Source organism: Amblyomma maculatum, chromosome 3, assembly GCF_055883805.1.
Source record: "Amblyomma maculatum isolate TAMU_Amacu chromosome 3, ASM5588380v1, whole genome shotgun sequence".
NCBI classification, from domain to species: Eukaryota; Metazoa; Arthropoda; class Arachnida; order Ixodida; family Ixodidae; genus Amblyomma; species Amblyomma maculatum.
In genome coordinates this window covers 184,609,194-184,626,504 of record NC_139346.1, presented here as the reverse complement: position 1 = coordinate 184,626,504, position 17,311 = coordinate 184,609,194, and the positions used below count along the sequence as shown (strand labels likewise).

The window sequence follows — 17,311 nt, the reverse complement described above, 5'->3', positions numbered from 1 at the left end:
CTACCACATAATGTGAAAGAAACTCAACATACATATAAAGCCCCACTGTCATACGAATATGCCTGTGTGGCCTAAGGACAATGTGTCTGACTCAGGATACATATATTATGGTGAGGCTGCCCAAAAGTAATAGAAAATAATATGCCTCTGCCCGCACCACTAAGTACAACGGGCTTTGACTCAGGACACAAGGGTCATGGGTTGGATTTCTGTCTAACCCTCTGTAAAGCACCTGCCAACTCAGCCAAGTCCTGTGGTCTCGTGATGTCACAACCCGCCGACCAATGAGTGCCCAGCTATGTCACCTACTAAAAGCATGCTAGTGAGTTGTGATTCGTTGCTCACAACGTTGACTGTGCACAATACTGGGTTTTTCTGTAAAGGAGCTTAACGCTGTCGCTTCAAAACAATGGAGATATAAGGCCTACCCAGCTCTGTAGCCAAGCTTTTATGTTTAAAATAAGCAACATCAGAAGCAGCTGATATCTTTTAGTAATGACGATTGTTATTGCAAGAGATGCATGCAAAAGCAGGATAATAAATGAATCACTATCTGCCTCACCTTTATGATGACCATTTTCTGGGACTGGTACGGAACGTGCGGAAAGTAGACGGCGTGTGACTCAATGTAGAGGGGTTCCCTCCCTACTGAACTGCCGGCTTCCTTATCCATCATAGATTTTCGTCCGCACTATACAGAAAAGGAGATAACGATTATTGAGGCAGCGCCCGCAGTGCATGAACTGTGATCTGCATGTTCAAGAAGTGAATTTATTCGAATACTGAAGCACAGCAAGCATTATTACTACACTCGGGAAATTCGAAGCGCCCCTGCATGCAATGAACGGAAAGCGATAGCTTCAGTTCAAGTAAGTAATGTCAACGTGTCACTAGCCAGCACGTGTTAGTGTACTTAAATAAGACCACATCTGCTGGTAAGCTGGTATCCTAATTTTAATAACATGCAGCTTTGCAAATTGACTACCGAGCTTGTGGCATTTCCGACAGGAAGCGGCAGGAGCAGTCAGCACAACGCTATTTTTGCTTTCATTTAGCACATGTTTATTGAAATTTTTGCCGACTATGTCGACGACATTGCAACACGAAACAAAATGCACGTCACCACGCATTCAGGATGACTCCTACAGGTATTAAGCATTCAAACACAAACAGGTGTTCTTTTTACCTGGCGCCTTGGAGGAATCCGTAGCTTTTAGACGCCAGTTTCACCCGATCTGTGACTGATGTGGGGGGCACGCATAGTGTCAGCGATAGAGCAAGCTGCTAAAAGCTCCATTCTGGCACGGTGAAATAAATTTCTCATATATAAGCACGAAAATTCCGCGCCATTTGCCGCCATTACTCTCTTATCATGGGATGCGACTTTGAATGCGACTGAAATCGACTTCGGCTTAACTTGAAATTCGCGACGTTTCGCTTTCGCCTTGCGCGACCTTCGTGCATTTCTTTGTCGTTAATTCTTACACCTGTATACGAGATGCATAATTAACGATCACGATCCCTGTCAAATCATGGCAGATATATACTTGCCTCAGTTGCCGAGAACCAATGTACGGCGCTATTTAAAAACGAAGTGGCGTCTGTGTGCCGCGCGATGCAAGTGTTGTTGTTGTTGTGGCCGTAGGAAGAAGGAAAAGAAAATTCACGGGCCTGCTGCTGGCTCTGTAGCTGAGCCACCTCTGCTGCCTCGTGCGGACAGAAGAGAAAATAGAGAAGAAAGGAAAAAGATGAGGGAGAAAAAGACGCGCGCCGCAACAGCAGCCGTCGTCCACCACCGAAGAAGTGGCGGGTGCAATGACAGCCTACAACAGATAAAAATCGGTGGCTGGATAGCCCCCACCGCAAGTGGCGTTGACCTACCGTCCCAACCCCGTAGGGCCAGGAACTGCCACCCTTACTGCGTAGTCCTCCACAACGGCTCATTTTCCTCTCTTTCCACTTCACTCCCACCTAAATTAAATTGGTTTACAGGAAAGGAAAGGTGCAATATCTGTCACGCTTTTCTGTGGACACCAACCGCACAGTATACATTTTCCAAAGGAGCCAGTTTTCATGCTTCAGCTAATGCAATTATGAGCTTACATTTTCTGTTTACAGTTCTAAAAAAGAAAAAAAACCACAATGGACAAAAAGTTTGTAACTTCCCAACATAAGCACAACCGAAATTTTAGTTAGCAGCTGTTGATTATCGTAGCAGGGACGGCGCCTATTATTTCTAGCTATACAGTGAACAGTGTGCCTTTTGTGTCCGAAATTACTAGCGAAATTGTTTGGCTCTCTTTCACTCGCTTTTGTGCGACATATGGTGCATGATCCCATACAACTGCCCTGGAGTACGTATTTAGCATGGACCTATAAAGGGAAAGTAAATGGAACATCCCACAGAGATCCCCTTTTGGACGTTCGAACATATCCCAGTAGAGAACTTGCAGGGATGTCCTGTAGATTACCCATTAGGATATGGAGGTAGGGACTTGGAGGTCCCTGGTAGTTGGCGCATTTGGGCTTCTCACTGCAGGCACCACTGAGATGGGATGCAGTAAAAGAGCCTCATGCTCAAAAGCATTTCCCGACAAGTCAGAATTTGATCTGATGCTTAGCTTATTAAGTAAACAAAAAAGCCTTAACAGCAGGTTACTTTATAACTGCGGGCCACACTATAAAGCGTGTGGCCTGCAAAGGATGCAACTCAAAAAGAGGTGCCAGTGCAAATGTGCGCAAGATGTTAACACAGTGAAATAAAAGCACTCTAGTTCACTGTTTTGTGGCACGGGCAGAAGTTCTTTATTTTTCTTTCCTTTTGCATGCCTCAGCATAATATATGTATACGTTAAGTAAGGATCGCACTGGCAATGCAGAGGATTCCGATCAAGCAAAATAGTCAACTTGCAAAATTCCTTGTGCCTCATCTGCATAGTTTCTCCACAACTAAGCATCCATAATAGCTCAATTAAGAGCCTCGTCAAGTCGTTTCCTTGCATTAATAAAGTTTCCTCTTCACAATTAAGTTACTAGGGTGGATATATCTGGCAGTGCCTGTTAGCATACTTAAAATGGCTCATGCAACACTACACAAATTTCTTGCAAATTAAATATGGAACATAAGCGAATAATTTCAGTAAACACAGAAATCTAAACATGTAGCAACCACACACGTTTGCATTTTGCCAGAACATTTGGCTCAATTCAGTGCTAGGTTAAATGCAAACCCCTTCTTACAATGCACGACATAGATAAGCAGAAATTATTTTGCAAACATTCTCTCATACTATGTCATACTTACCTGGATTTAAAGGCATAAAAGTGGAGACTTTAAACTTGCCACTGCATTTTCAGCGAAAGTCAAAGCCATTCCAACAATGTGACACGACATGCACAAACAGATGTCATTTTATTGTGTTCCATTTACACAGGTTTGACCATGAAGAACTGGGCAGACTAGAAAAGAAGTTTAAAATGCTGCCAAACATTAGAGCACAGCAGTGGGATGTAGAAAAAACATGTGCACATCATACTTAACTGTGAGAAAAGCACAGCAGCAATCAAGCAATGTACAACACAAAAATCAAGAGACAAGGTTCCAACATCCCAACACTGTTTCATTTGGTTCCAAAATTGATGACTGTGGACATTTCTTGAACAGTGCAAAGATGAAAGATTATGCACAATACAAACTAGTTCAGTTCAAAATGTTTAAAAGTGGTTGCTGCTCACTCTTCCAAGTCACCCTTAAGAATAAGTCACAGCGGTCTCAAAATGTTGGGACCCTCTTTCTCGAAAAGTGTGGCTTGAGTTGTTCTCTGCTTTTACCCTATCCAAACAGAATTCTGTGAAAATGTTGACTTTCATAACACAACATAATGTGTATAAAGTAGAGGCAACAAGTAAGCAATATTTAACACAAGAAACACTAAAACTCATGAAACATGCACAGCTTACTAAACCTAGATAAAAAAAAAAAAACTGCAATTTAATTTTTCGCAACAAAACTCAGTGTTGACTTGAGTGTTGTGCACACTGCCATATATGGGAATACAAAAAAAAAAAAGCAATGCAAGCATGAGTTGGCAGGGTCACACGGCTCAGCAATTTTCAATAGTAATGCTGTGAAATATTATTCTAGATACTGAAGGTAGGAGAGTTCCAACAGACAACTGCAAAAACACCCCAACTTTAACATGGGCAACAATGTAAACAAAAAAAAGATCTCATAGCGAGCATGCAATAAGGAAAAGTGCATTTACTCTCGAGAGGCAGAGGAAGCGATAATACTGTCCACATGGGCAAGAGCAACCAACCAAATGGGTGCTCTACAATCACTTGGAATACCAGGAGAAACAAAAAGGCAAAAAAAAAAGTACGAGGGTAAAATTAGTATTAATTTAGTCTTTAACAAGGATCTGTGCAATGACCCTGTCCCTACGAGGATCTTGATGGACCTGCATTGCTCTTGTACATCAAAGATAAGCACTGCAATTCTTTCTTGAACTGCTGATGCCAATCCAGCATCCAGCAGCAAAACACATTTATTCACAAAATTACCTGACGACCTGAAACAATTGAATTTGAGAGCGGAACTGTTTTATTTTGACCCAACTTTATTCAAACGTGACGACAAAAAAAAAAAAAAAAAAAAAAAAAAAAAAAAAAAAACTTTCGTGACCATTTTCTTGCGGTGAATGACATTGTAGCCAAGCCTTGGAATCCACATGGAAAGCTTTTTTCGCCTCGCTGCAGTTTAGTTGCAAGAAACCGCCACTGACCCCAATACTTGTATGCCAGTTGTTTTTTTATTGCACACAAAAACTTCTTTTCCAGTGAACATATAGCTTTGTTGTAAAAACACAGCTATTTAATGACACTTTAATTTGTAGTTCCCCTGCCTTTAAAATACATTTGTGCGCACCTGTTTTTCAAGTCACCTCCGCCAACATTCAAGCAAGGTGCAAACTCGGTAGACCAAGACCCTCAAAAGGCAAAACAAGTACTAGACGATATGCCTTGTGCAACAAAAGGCAAAGAGAAAACGAACCAATGCTGAAAAGCAAGAAAAAAAAAAATGAACAGGATGAATTTTACAACGCATAAGCCTTCTTACATGGTAAGTGGGGTTTAATGTGTCAAATACATTGGAATGTATAAGTGACTGAATCAAACGTCAAAACAATAGTGACATTCTAGCTTGGAAACATGAAAGGGTTCTTTACACCCTTTTTTTCCTTGCAGGTTCTATCAATATAGGGCGTGCCATATAATATATGAGCAAACCGTTTACTCCTGAGATGCTCTTCTGCAAAGAGGACAAGGTTTAACTGTGTCATGACCACCATGAAAATTTTCTTGCTCCCTTAAGCTGTCTAGCAGAGTTGTACTGGCTGTCTAATACAAGCAGCAGCATTATTTTTTTATTCCAATTGCCAGAAACACGAGTTAGCTTATAAACAGCTAAACATTCACACTCACATGAATAAAAAGCTGATCAGCTTCAGAAGAAACTCCGCGCGGTCCAATTTTTTAATTTCGGCTAAAATGTAGGGCTAAGAGCAAGCCAGCATGCCGGCAGCTGTTGAAAACGAAAAACAAGAAATGGTGATCAAATACAACAGTGCCCACAGTGTCATTACCACCGACAGTACTATTGTTGTTTTAAATCTTCAGCTCAAATTGCAGACTGCAGTGCCTCATCTCAAATAGTCAAGAATATGCTGCTGACTAGGCATTCATCTTATTGTTCACAAATGCATGCCTATCACTCCAGACCAGCGAGGAGGCCTACATATATTCTAGTTCTTTTTACACAAGCAAAATTTTTGAAATGGCTACTGGAAACCTCTGAGAACAAAACCTGAAAGTTTCGAGTGCAACAAGAAACAGAGCCTTCAATCTCTGCTCTTAAGTGAGATTGTGAATTCATCGTAATTTTGCAGTATGTTCGCATTCAATCATTAGTGGAGCACAGTTTGCATACATAGGCATCATACATGCTTATGATTCACAATAACATTGTTCACATCCTTGGAGCACTGACTACAATACATCATGTATCTTAATTATGAAGTTAAGAGGAAGAGACATTTTTGATAATGCAGAAGATGAAAAACAGCAACAAAGAAACACAAACCTGCACACTTCCTGTGGCCTTTTTCGGCTTTACTTCCCGTTCCGTGACGTCATATTAATTCACTTTGTGTTTACGCATTTTAGTCTTCAGTACTTTCAAATTACATGCCAATTCCTTCCTATCCCCTTTTTCGGCTCTACTTTCGGTTGCGTGATGTCACATTCTTGACGTCAACCTAATTGACTCCCTTAATTAACTATTTAAGTCTTTGGTACTTTCAAATTGCACGCCTATCCCTTCCTATGCCCTTTTCTGGCTCGAATTCATGTTGCGTGACGTCACATCCTTGACGTCACCTTAACTGACTGATTTAAATAACTATTCTTGTATTTGATACATTCAAATGTGGCACCAAGCCATTGAATGAGACCATTTCTGCCTTTCCTTTTACATTTTCTTGCTTCTAACTAATTACCTAATTAACTTATTGGCCTAATTATTTTTTCGGCAGCAACATTATGTCACCCTCTATCGATTGACACCACTCATTCACCTCTACCACTTTTCAAGTACAACTGCTGCGGACACGATTTTGCGGACGAGGCCTGCGGTCAGAAATCTGTGAACATAGCGAAGCAATGCTCTCGCATTAATAAACTAGGCATAAAACAGTGGCCTACAAAGCACCAATACCTAACACTGCCACCTCCATGCAGGGTCAAAACTATGTACGGTGCCATTTTTGTGCCATTAGGACATCTTACTTCTGTCATACACAAAAGAGGGCTACCGGGCTACAAAGGTTGACACTCTGTGCCTACCGCACGTCTTTAAACAGCACGTGGGCCCAATGAATGATATCAACCAACTGAGCAAAGAACGTCTGCGTCACAAATGGGCACCCATCATCAAGGCACCTGAGAGATGGTGAAGACAAGGACATGACTGCTACAACCCTATTCCCCAAAACAAGGTCACAAGGGCCATCTTATGAGGCATCTTGAAGTAGGTAGCCATACAAGCCTGCATGACATCTGATTTCTGATCCTTCTAAGATCGCGCTACGACTTGTGAGCCCGACTGCTTGATTATAATAGTGGATAAAGTAAAATATACGTTGAGAACTTTCTCACAGAAGAGTGGAACCTACATGCGATTTCATTTGCTTATGAGAGTGACAGAATGAGGTGGCTTAAGTAACAAAAGCAAACCAACCACTGAATGCAAGGAAAATTGATCACAAAACACAGCTTTCACACCACACTTATAACATGTATAGTATTATATGTAATGACACAGACAGACTGACTTTAATGACTGGCATATCCATTAACACTTGGTAAAAACGACCAAACCTTGAAACGTCGCATATGTTGTGCGTTCTTTCATGACATAGATGCTCGATTAAAAAGGAGTGTTTTATTCTTTTATTCCTAGGTGACACAAAAAGAAAAGCCCTAGAAATGTCTGCTATAGTAAACACTGTGACTTCATAGTACAATGTTAAAAAAAGGAAAGCCTGATACAGGGCATTACAACAAGACAGATATTACACTTTGAAGACATACACACAATTATACAACCAAGTTACAAAACAAAAACAAATATTCCTGTGCCTTCGACTACACACAGGTAAACCTTCACCAACAAGTCAATGCTCAACAGAAAAAAAACATACATGTGCGTGTATAAGAGGAGGTCAGACCTTTTGCAACCCTATTCCTAGCTTGGATAACAACCTTCACAATTCATAAAATCTTTGTAGCACACACGACAAGCGAACTTCCAAAACTGACTTCCTACACATAAGCCACAAGTGCCAAGAAAGCATCAAAATGTTTGGGCTGGCTAGCTCAGATTGAGCGACGTCCACATGAGTAAGCTCGTTGATGCCGCTCTCACAGTTCCATACATTCACGACGACAAGACCAGAACATTCATGAATCTCAATTTTAAAGCAAGGCAAAAAAGAAGGGGGTGGAAAGAAGTTATACTCTCCGATAAATCTTTTGACTAACATGCCTAAAAGGAAGCATCGAGATGTTTGGAAAATTTGCAGCATGCTCTAGCAAATCTGTCTCCTAGAGCTCCGACTGTTTTAAGTGTTAATTACAGCAAAAGCTGCACGAAGGGAAAAGTGCTGATGGAGAAATGAGGCCCTGCCAAAAGGAGAAGGAAAAGAAGAAGAAGAAAAAAAAGGTAAAATTATGCAACTATCAAATGGCTGTGACTTATGGGTCTGTTGACACTCGTTCATTCCAATGCATCAACTAATAAAATCACTTGTGACAGTAAAAGAAAAACGCGGGGACGACCGCCAGTCTTTCACATTGCACAGAGAGACACTTGGTGGCATTAAAGGTGGCATTAAACAATTGCACGGACTGACACTCGGTGGCATTAAAGGTGGCATTAAACAATGACAAAGAGAAGGGATGCTTGCACAAAAGTCATATCTGCAAAATACAACCAGAAGCTGCTTGACCAGAACATTTTGACTACAACACTGCTGTGGCTGTGAAATCAGAGCGAAACATATTTCAGATTCACTTCCACGTCTTGGGGATTGAAGCTGCCTATGGGCTTCTCGGTCTCCTGCAGCAGTGTGAAGAGTGGTAAAAACAGAAATCCTTCAGTCAAATGCACTGAATACATTGAAATGGGGCGCTAAATAAAATTTAAACATAGCTGTAACACAAAAAGTTAGAAGGACACTTAAGCTACGCCTTTAAATGAGTGCAGACACCAAATTTTGGTCGCATTTTTCTTCTTGTTAATGATGTGTAAGAGAATTCTGTACATCTATCACCACATGGTTTTCGCCTACAACTGCTAAATAATTTATATGTATTTGAATTTTCTTTTCTCACCAGTTTCAGTTTTAGTTTCAGCAGCCGAGAGATAGATGTGATGGCACAACAAAGTCTAGGTCACGTGCGGCAAGAAAAAGGAGCAATCACTGACTCTTCCCTTTTTGTGATTCCCGTTCTTGAGGCAAGCTGATTTCACATTCTAGTTAATTCAAGCGACAGAGGAACAACTACATCGCTGTCTTCTTTTATGCCTCACGCACCCTAGACCTTGACTTTTGATGTCACAGCCATCGCTCGGCTGTTGAAACCGAAACCGAAAGGGGCGAGAAAAGAAATTCGATTACGAATTATTCAGCGGTCGAAGGAAAATATCACGTGGTATTCTGTGCACAGTAATGTCTTACGCACCTTCACAAAGGATGAAACACGAACCTAAAAATACTCCTTTAAAGGTATGATTCAAAAGTGCTAATGGCTCCCGTTTGCCAGCTACCGTTGTGAATCCTCATTTGCGTTTATCTACTTTGCTACTTGCTTAATCAGTAATCTTATATTTGTGCTTCTGTTATCTTACGCATATTAATTAACATACAGTCGTAAGATACCCCAATGTGTGAAAGAACACCTGACATAGATATGATGCACCGCTTTAACCAAGACGTACGAATCTGCCTGTATGGCCAGGGAAAGGACAGCGTGTCTAACTCAGGTACCCAAGAGCCCTGGACGGCTGCGTTCCGATCTCAAAGGCAAAGCCTGAGTTGGCAGCTCCTGCCAACTTGACCCTGTCATATGGTCGCGTGACGCCACAAAACGCGACGACCAGTCGGTGCACAGCCATATCACATGTCACCATGCGCCACAGCCATGCGCCACAGCCATGCCTGTGAATTTTCACTGACAACGCCGGATTTTCTGAAGAAAGGAACCTTTAACGCAAGCACTCTAAAGCCATAATTCACACAAACACCTTTTTTTTTTTCTGTAGGAATGCCATTAGAGACAGTCAATAATCAGGAAGGTCACAGAAGGCTCTCAAAGGAAGGGGCTTGGTGGTGACAACGGTGACAGGTGTATTTGACACTTGCCGAGATTACTATCAGTTCCGTTTCTTGTCGCACCCAGTTCAGGGACGACTGAGAACCTTCCAGATAGCATTTCCACAACTTGAAGAGCAGTGGCGAATATAGCAGAAATGGCTATGCCTGACTGTAATGTGTGTGTGTGTGTGTACCTAGTGGCCTGGTACACAAAAACAGTCATGTGCCAGAAGGAATAAAAATACGACCAAACACTGAAACACTGATTTACCCCCTCCCCCCCTACACTGCCGCACTTAGCCATTTCTCATATGAAAATTCTCCCCTTTGGCCATAGTCAGTGCACATCTCAAGAAAGCCAGTCAGTCAGGTTTGAAATGTGGAATACCACTAATTATGTTTTCAAAGTAATGTACTAGATTTCGTACTGTGTCACAGTGGCTAAAAGTCATAACACTGACCTAATTTGTTAAATGATTCCTTGAGGGATCAGAATAATGGTTTTCTTTTTTTTCTACTCCCAAACGCGCATGATGCTAGATAAGTGAAAAGAAAAAAAAAAAAATACAAGTGATGGCGGATGTCTAGCAAGAGTATACTTCAAGGACATGCCCTTAAGCTCACTGTTTTGAGAATAATTATAATTATTTACTGCATTTGTTAGCAGACATGAAATAGCACCTCAATCATGACATGACAGATTTGCTTCCCCCTATCTGCTTTCCTCTACATTACATTCTGCGGAGACTTCCGAATTATCAGTTTTTCGAATACGAAAAACATATTCGATTCGTATATAAAATTTCGAACATTCACACACCGCTAATTTACAGGCATTAAGATATAGGTCTTTGTCACTAAACATGCAAATCAAAGCCAATTTTGAATAGCTGCTCCTGTGACTGTCTAATCATGATCATAGCCATACAACTACAGTCAGAGACAGAAAATTCGGACACCTGATTTTTCGGACATGCTTGGCTATTTGGACTTTTTTCGTGGCACTGTGACAAGCTCTATGCAACTAATGTATATATCAGCTCCTGACATTTTTGACACATTGCAACTGATTGTTAGACTTTTCGGACTTCATTCGCATTTGCCGCGGCATCACTGCCAATAGCCAAGCCTCCATATAACATGTATTGTGGAACGGAATTATTCCAGGCTTCAAGGGAGTCGAAAATGTGATTATATAAAGCAAAATTTTAGCTAAAAATACAGGATCCTTTATGCAGTGCGAAGTAATAGCTGCAAACACGGCTCCGCTGTGTTTTGAGGATGCTTCACCGCATGGTAGATGATGACTATGACTATGCAGTGAAGCATCCTCAAAACGTAACGGTTCGACTAACTCACACTCGCAGGTTCGCTTTCGTGTCTGGGCTTCGTCTAAGCCAGCGCGCTCGTCTGTGAGGTGCCGACGGCAGTTCAGCCAGCGAATGCCGGGTGTAGCCCATTGTCTGTGTAAACATTGCGCAGTTAGACCGTCAAGCATCAGATTGGGATAATGACCCCTTCCTCCACAAAGTGGCACTCAGAAGTTTATGTAAAGTGATTTTTTCTATAAAATTTTATTTTTTGGACTTCCTGAAATTCCGGACGTTTTCGTGATCCCTAGAGAGTCTGAAAAATTGGTCGTTGACCTGCTAAATAGATTGATCACCAGTCAACAATAGTAGTTTGTTTCTTACTATCTTGAAATGTTCTAAGTTTTCTTCTTGCCTGTAGACTGTAAAATGGTTCTCTGCATTATACTGCTGACTGCACCAGCAGTCAGTAGTACAATTTTGCTATCTTATTTCTATGCTCTGTCCCCACCATTGCTATGTTTATCTAACAAAAGTCACAAGAGTATTTGCAAATAAATTTCTTTTTTTTTTTAAACGAGAGAGGCGGAAGGGGGGGGCATTTAAGCTTCGCCTTTAAGAGTATGGCGCTATAGCATTGACTCCCGCTTGCAGCTTCTTCTGCGGATCCTTGTTTGCATACGTGCACTTGCTACAGCGCCTGTCATGGTATGTGGCCCCGTGATGTCACACAACTTGCATGAAGGGTTAGCAACGAGCGACCCCGGCCGAGTGCTCACCTTTCGTTGCTTGAGCTTAGTCATCTCTTCCTTGAGCTTCTTGAGAATGCACAGGTTGGGCCTGTTGGCACTGGCTTTGCTCTGCAGCTCTGTAATGCGCTGCTCTTCCTCCTGCAAAGCGTTTCAGGTGCATCGATTGCATCAGGCGCCCCTACCAAACTGCACAACAAATGCTGCGATAAAAGAGATTTTCAAGCTATCACCACCAAGGCAGCTCTCAAACATAAATGCATTCTGTAGGCACACAAGAAACCAGTGACACTTTGCATAGGACAACAGCAGCCCAAGATTTAAGGCCACTAACTTGCTCCTCCCACTGCAACCAGTCAGCATTAGCAGCGAAGCCCTTCAGGCGAATTACTGCTTGTTTCAGCAAGAAAAAATGTCAATATTTCTTTGCATAGAAAAATCACGGGATCAGTGACTAATTGCTAGAAATGTTAAGTGGCAATCAAAAGACCAGTGTTGCCGATCTATTACCGGTACATCAAAAGTTTGGTAGCTTTTGAGTGTAACGCCACTAGTGTGAAAGTTTATTGTTTATTTTTCAGGGCGGCAAAGTATGTACTGTACACAATGAAGTCATCTTGACACTGGCTTAAAGTTCGCTTGGCATAAATAAGTGGGACTTGAAAAAAGTTTTAACACAAAAGTTGCTTCAATGCCAGCAACAAATGCCAAGCACCATTTTATGCTTGGAAAGAATCAGCATGTTTTTTTTTTTCCTCAACCGAGGCTGCTGGTACCGAGAGAAAATACAATAGCCAAGGCGTGGTTGATCAACTATGAACACTGCATAAACCTGCGCTGGCCAATATAGCCTGGTAAAATGCAGTACAAGACCAGTAGTTAGAACTCCACGGGACAAGAAAAAGAATTATCCGAAGCTCAAATGATCGAATGGACTCGAAAAAACTGACAAGAGCCAGTTGAATTACTGTAAATTTGATTGGTAAAAATTGGGCAATGGTCTTTGAATTTTTAGACTAAAACAGCGCCGCAAAAATTATTTTTCATATTTCCGTCAACGCTTTATTGCGTGCATATAGTCGGGGGCATCACAACAGAACTGCTCGAAAATGACAAGGGCTACCCCGGCATCCTTCGCAGTGCAACGCAATAGCGGCGGTGCTCCCTCACATGCAGCCTGCAGCGCATGTGAAGCGTCACCGCAAGACGTGCTGAATGGCACTTCCAAGAGCACACATGTTCGGACCAGTAGAAGAACAGAGAACCGCGTGGATGAAAGTGTGGAAAAACACTGCAACTGCGATCGGTTGGCTGGCTGATGCGCGGTCAACTGATGCTGTCAATGCGAGCTGGCAGAAACGACACCAAGCTCATAAAAGCAAAACCAAAACTAAGTAGTCTGCCTATTATCGCAGGTGAGGATGTCCATTTTTTGCCCCTCTTGCCATTGAGCACACGTCAGAAGTGCGCAGCCAACTTCGCAATATGCAGTTCAGGTTTGAGGAGTGCTATTTTGACGATCGCTTACAGTGCCAATCGTACTTGAACGCGGACTAACAGGTGCAAGACTCGTATCATGCGCTCAGTACGATAGCCTTACTGGGACAGCGCCGACAGTACGACTGATCTGCATTTCCATATGAAAGAGGGTCGAAAAAAAAAACGAGCATTCAGTTACAAGTGCCGAAAGTCATGCAAGTACAAGATCAAGCAGCCATGGTAGCCGCGACCCCTACCCTTCGGCGTTGCCAGCCACCGCGCCAGTCCCAGTACTGGTTTGGCTTTATCCATTCTTCCATGCTTTTACCTGGTTTTATCTTCCCTTTCCATTTTATAAAGCCACAGCCTCATAACTATACCGCACTATCACGGGGGCATTTTCTTGGGCCATGTGCCTGGCACCATGCCAGCTAGTCACGGTGGCGTGTAGTTCAAATTATGTGTGGCAGAACCAACTTGCGTTCTAATTAACGAGCTTTTTTATACATAGACTTTTAGGGATCTTGACCGGACCAATTAGTGCAGCTCGAATTATCGAGTTTTGAATTAACGAGCTTTCACTACAGCTACACGTATAAAACACGGACCATGAAAAAGACGTTGCATTAAAAAAAGCAGCTACTATTTCAGTAATAATAATAATAAAAATAATGTGAGCTTCATCTCCCCTCTTTGCCAGATTAACTTATTTTGACACTGCATTCATAGAAGGGAGTCCCCCTGTCCGTGTACGTGGGAGACATATGGCGCTAAGTGGGGGCACATATTTTAGAAGAGCTTTTGAAAATGTGAATAAATTTACTTTAACTCAACTTCTTTCAGTAAGCGAACGTGCTGTATAGGAGGCAACCTAAATGCCGACTTTATCCATAAACACAATCAGTGGAGTTGGTTACTCATTACTGTGCTCATGCGCATCAATGTGCACTCATCCCCGAATGCTACCACTAATTCTTCTCTATTCGTCCCCTGCTTCTACCATAACGTGTTAACCTGATCTCATCCGCTGGTGCTTTGCTCCTTGAGATGCCGAACTGTTCCTAGCATTCCTCCTGTACTTTCCACCAGATCCATGATTGATTCTTCCTGGTGCTCCACTTCCCTGCTTCACACTGCAAACTTCTCTGCTCCCTACAACTGATTGTAACTGCTAAAAAACACATTCTCACCAAAGTTCTTTGAAAGAATATAAACAATAAACGAGGCCAAACAAATAGGTACTCCCACAAATTTTACAGCTAGATATTCATGTCACGATGCTGATACCGCAACAGCTGCTTACATGGCTACAAGCACCTCCAATCCAGCAAAACTGATCCTTCCAATATCCATGGTCTACTATAACTAATTAGTTTGCTCAAAGATAGCTAACAAAAAGGCCCCATAAAACGGCTCATTCAGGGCTTCTCTGATGTTTACAGTGTAATGACATCTGCCTGTGCCACTTCATGTTTCATTAACAAGGTCAGGTTAGAAAAGAGATGACAGAGTGGAGAAGAGTAAAAAATTAGAGCATAGACAGCACTTGGTATAGGTCGCGGGGGTTTTGAAAATCGATACTATAAATGGTACCGCGCTATAACCAAAACATTAGAATTTTTTAGGTCAAAATGCACACCTGGGCCCGTATTCCGAGTTTGCGTCGTTATCGAAGTGTCGCTATCTCACCTGAGTCATCTGATTGGTTGAAAAGCTGGTACCACTATGGAACCGGAAAAAGGGGGCAACATCATGTTCCGGCGTTTCCACCAATCAGATAACTCGAGGTCGGGGAGATAGCGACACTTTCGATAACGACGCAAACTCAAAATACAGGCCCAGATGAATAGCTTCCCTTTCAAAAACGGCCCGTTAATTAGGTAGTGACCAAAAAGCATCCCACTAAATGTCCGTCGCATGCTTAGATTAGGTTAGCATATCGAATTTACTGCGATCACCGCCGCGGAACTGTGTGTGCACTTCACTTGCTATCGGAACATGTTCTGTCCCACAAAGGCAACCGCGCTACATCTGCAGTCTCGCACTCCCACGGTATGCTAAACCATCCCTTGGCTCTTTTCATTCCCATAAAGAATGTGAGGCGTCTCGGAACGAGACTTTTTGGCTGGGCTTGAAGCCTCGCGGCAAGGCTGACAGTGTTTAGTGCACTGTTGTGGCAGCATACAACATCGCATCTATGTTTTGCTTCGACGAGACCATTCTGTTATTGCGAAAATATCGCCTCTCGCAAATCGTTTGGCACATGTCACAGGAAACTAGCCGTGCATCTGTTCCAGCCGTGCCCCGTTTCACGGTTCGCCATAATGTGAGAAATGCAGTGCTGCCATTGCATGACCAAGATTTCAATGGTTTCCTTCACTCGAGTTTTAGAATAGGGGGACCCTATCGGTTAAGAGAATAGGGAAATAGCAGGGCGCAAGTGTGCATGCTCAGAGTGACTGCCGCACCCCCCGCCCATTCATTGCAGCATTTACAACCACACTGTAACAAGCATTTCATTTTGCGCAACCACATAAGCTGTATGACTCTACCTACATTGAGTCTTATGCGAAGTAGACCAGTGGGCAGCAATGTTGCATTATATCCAGTTCTGCACATAAGCGGCCACGTTGTAGGTGGTCTCCACTGTACTAACCTTCTTCTCCTTGAGTGTTTTGCACGAGCCCTTGCCGTAAAGCCTGAGCAGGGAGCCCCATGAAGTGATGTGAGGATGCAGTCCCTGTAAAATCCAACAAAATAAAAGGAACATTGAAAACCTGCTTTTCTCCTTGCTTACAAGATGAGGTCATTTGTGAAGAACCTTCACAGCATGCAAAGGTGCAACTTTAAATTGCACAGCAGCCAAGCTATTCTGACTATAACTACTCACACCTTAAAGAAAAAAAAAAAAAGAGAGAGAGAGAGAGAGAGAGAGAGAGAGAGAGAGAGAAGAAGAAGAAGAAGAAGAAGAAGAAGAAGACATAGAAGAGCATAATTAAATTTGTCCATGCAGCTAGGGTTGGAACACTGAGAAAATGTGCAACGTGCAACGTGGGTGTGCACAGCAGAAGCTCAGACCAGCAGATGCTAAAAGCACAAGAGCAGGTAAAGAATGAACGCAGAGCTCATAGGTTGACGTTACAGCTTGAACTTCGAACAGACCATTACCTTCTGGCCGGGTCAAATTTACCTATAACCAGACTCTTCTCGCGTAACCGGAGCCTCATCGTAACCAAACTTCACGTCTCTCTTGCACAGGCATGCAAGCACCTCTTTCCGCAATCATTTTTTATTACACGGACCCTGAAATAACCCATGACTTTGAATTTAATCTCTGTATTACATACAGGCGATGCACGAATTAAACTGAACTGAATTCTTTCCCTTAAGCTACTGGCTAAAATTCCACATTGGAATCGTACCCCGAAGCCTAAACAGTATAGTAGTGCATTAGTGCATTTACCATTGATGCAAGCCCAATTCAGGCAGCAGCAGCTGTAAATAGCCTTAATGTGCAGGACTGCCCTTTCAAAATGCGGAACTAGGTAAGTACAGTGGAAGGGACCAACACTGCTATGTCCAGAAGAACAGAATAAGCAAATTGGCTGCCGGCTTTTGTGGATATATCTTTTCTAGGCAGGTTACTACAGCAGTGAACTTAGATGCATAATGCATGATAATTTACTTTCTTTTTAAAAGGAGAGAAGAATGTTTATTAAGTGATATTTTGACTCAGTTCACTGCTACAACTAATTTCGCATCAGCATGCAAGTACGCGCAAGTTGAGCCAGAAAACATGTAATGCATTCCCCAATACCTCAACTCCGCGAGAGAGTTT

General features: G+C 42.4%; 2 protein-coding genes across 2 annotated transcripts in view; both read right to left on the bottom strand.

Moving 5' to 3' along the window:
• The window catches only part of LOC146197152 (Fanconi anemia group J protein homolog), a 69,330-nt gene extending 67,927 nt beyond the window's left edge, over positions 1-1,403 (bottom strand). The window contains exons 1-2 of the mRNA XM_084598923.1: positions 1,187-1,403; positions 563-691 (exon numbers count right to left, since the gene is read on the bottom strand). Of these exons, the coding sequence (XP_084455049.1) occupies positions 563-676 (114 nt within the window). The 5' untranslated portion in view covers positions 677-691; positions 1,187-1,403. The remainder of the gene's footprint in view (positions 1-562; positions 692-1,186) is intronic.
• A 5,835-nt stretch (positions 1,404-7,238) lies between these two features.
• The window catches only part of pasha (microprocessor complex subunit partner of drosha), a 29,567-nt gene continuing 19,494 nt past the window's right edge, over positions 7,239-17,311 (bottom strand). The window contains exons 14-16 of the mRNA XM_084598921.1: positions 16,130-16,213; positions 12,025-12,135; positions 7,239-8,677 (exon numbers count right to left, since the gene is read on the bottom strand). Of these exons, the coding sequence (XP_084455047.1) occupies positions 8,606-8,677; positions 12,025-12,135; positions 16,130-16,213 (267 nt within the window). The 3' untranslated portion in view covers positions 7,239-8,605. The remainder of the gene's footprint in view (positions 8,678-12,024; positions 12,136-16,129; positions 16,214-17,311) is intronic.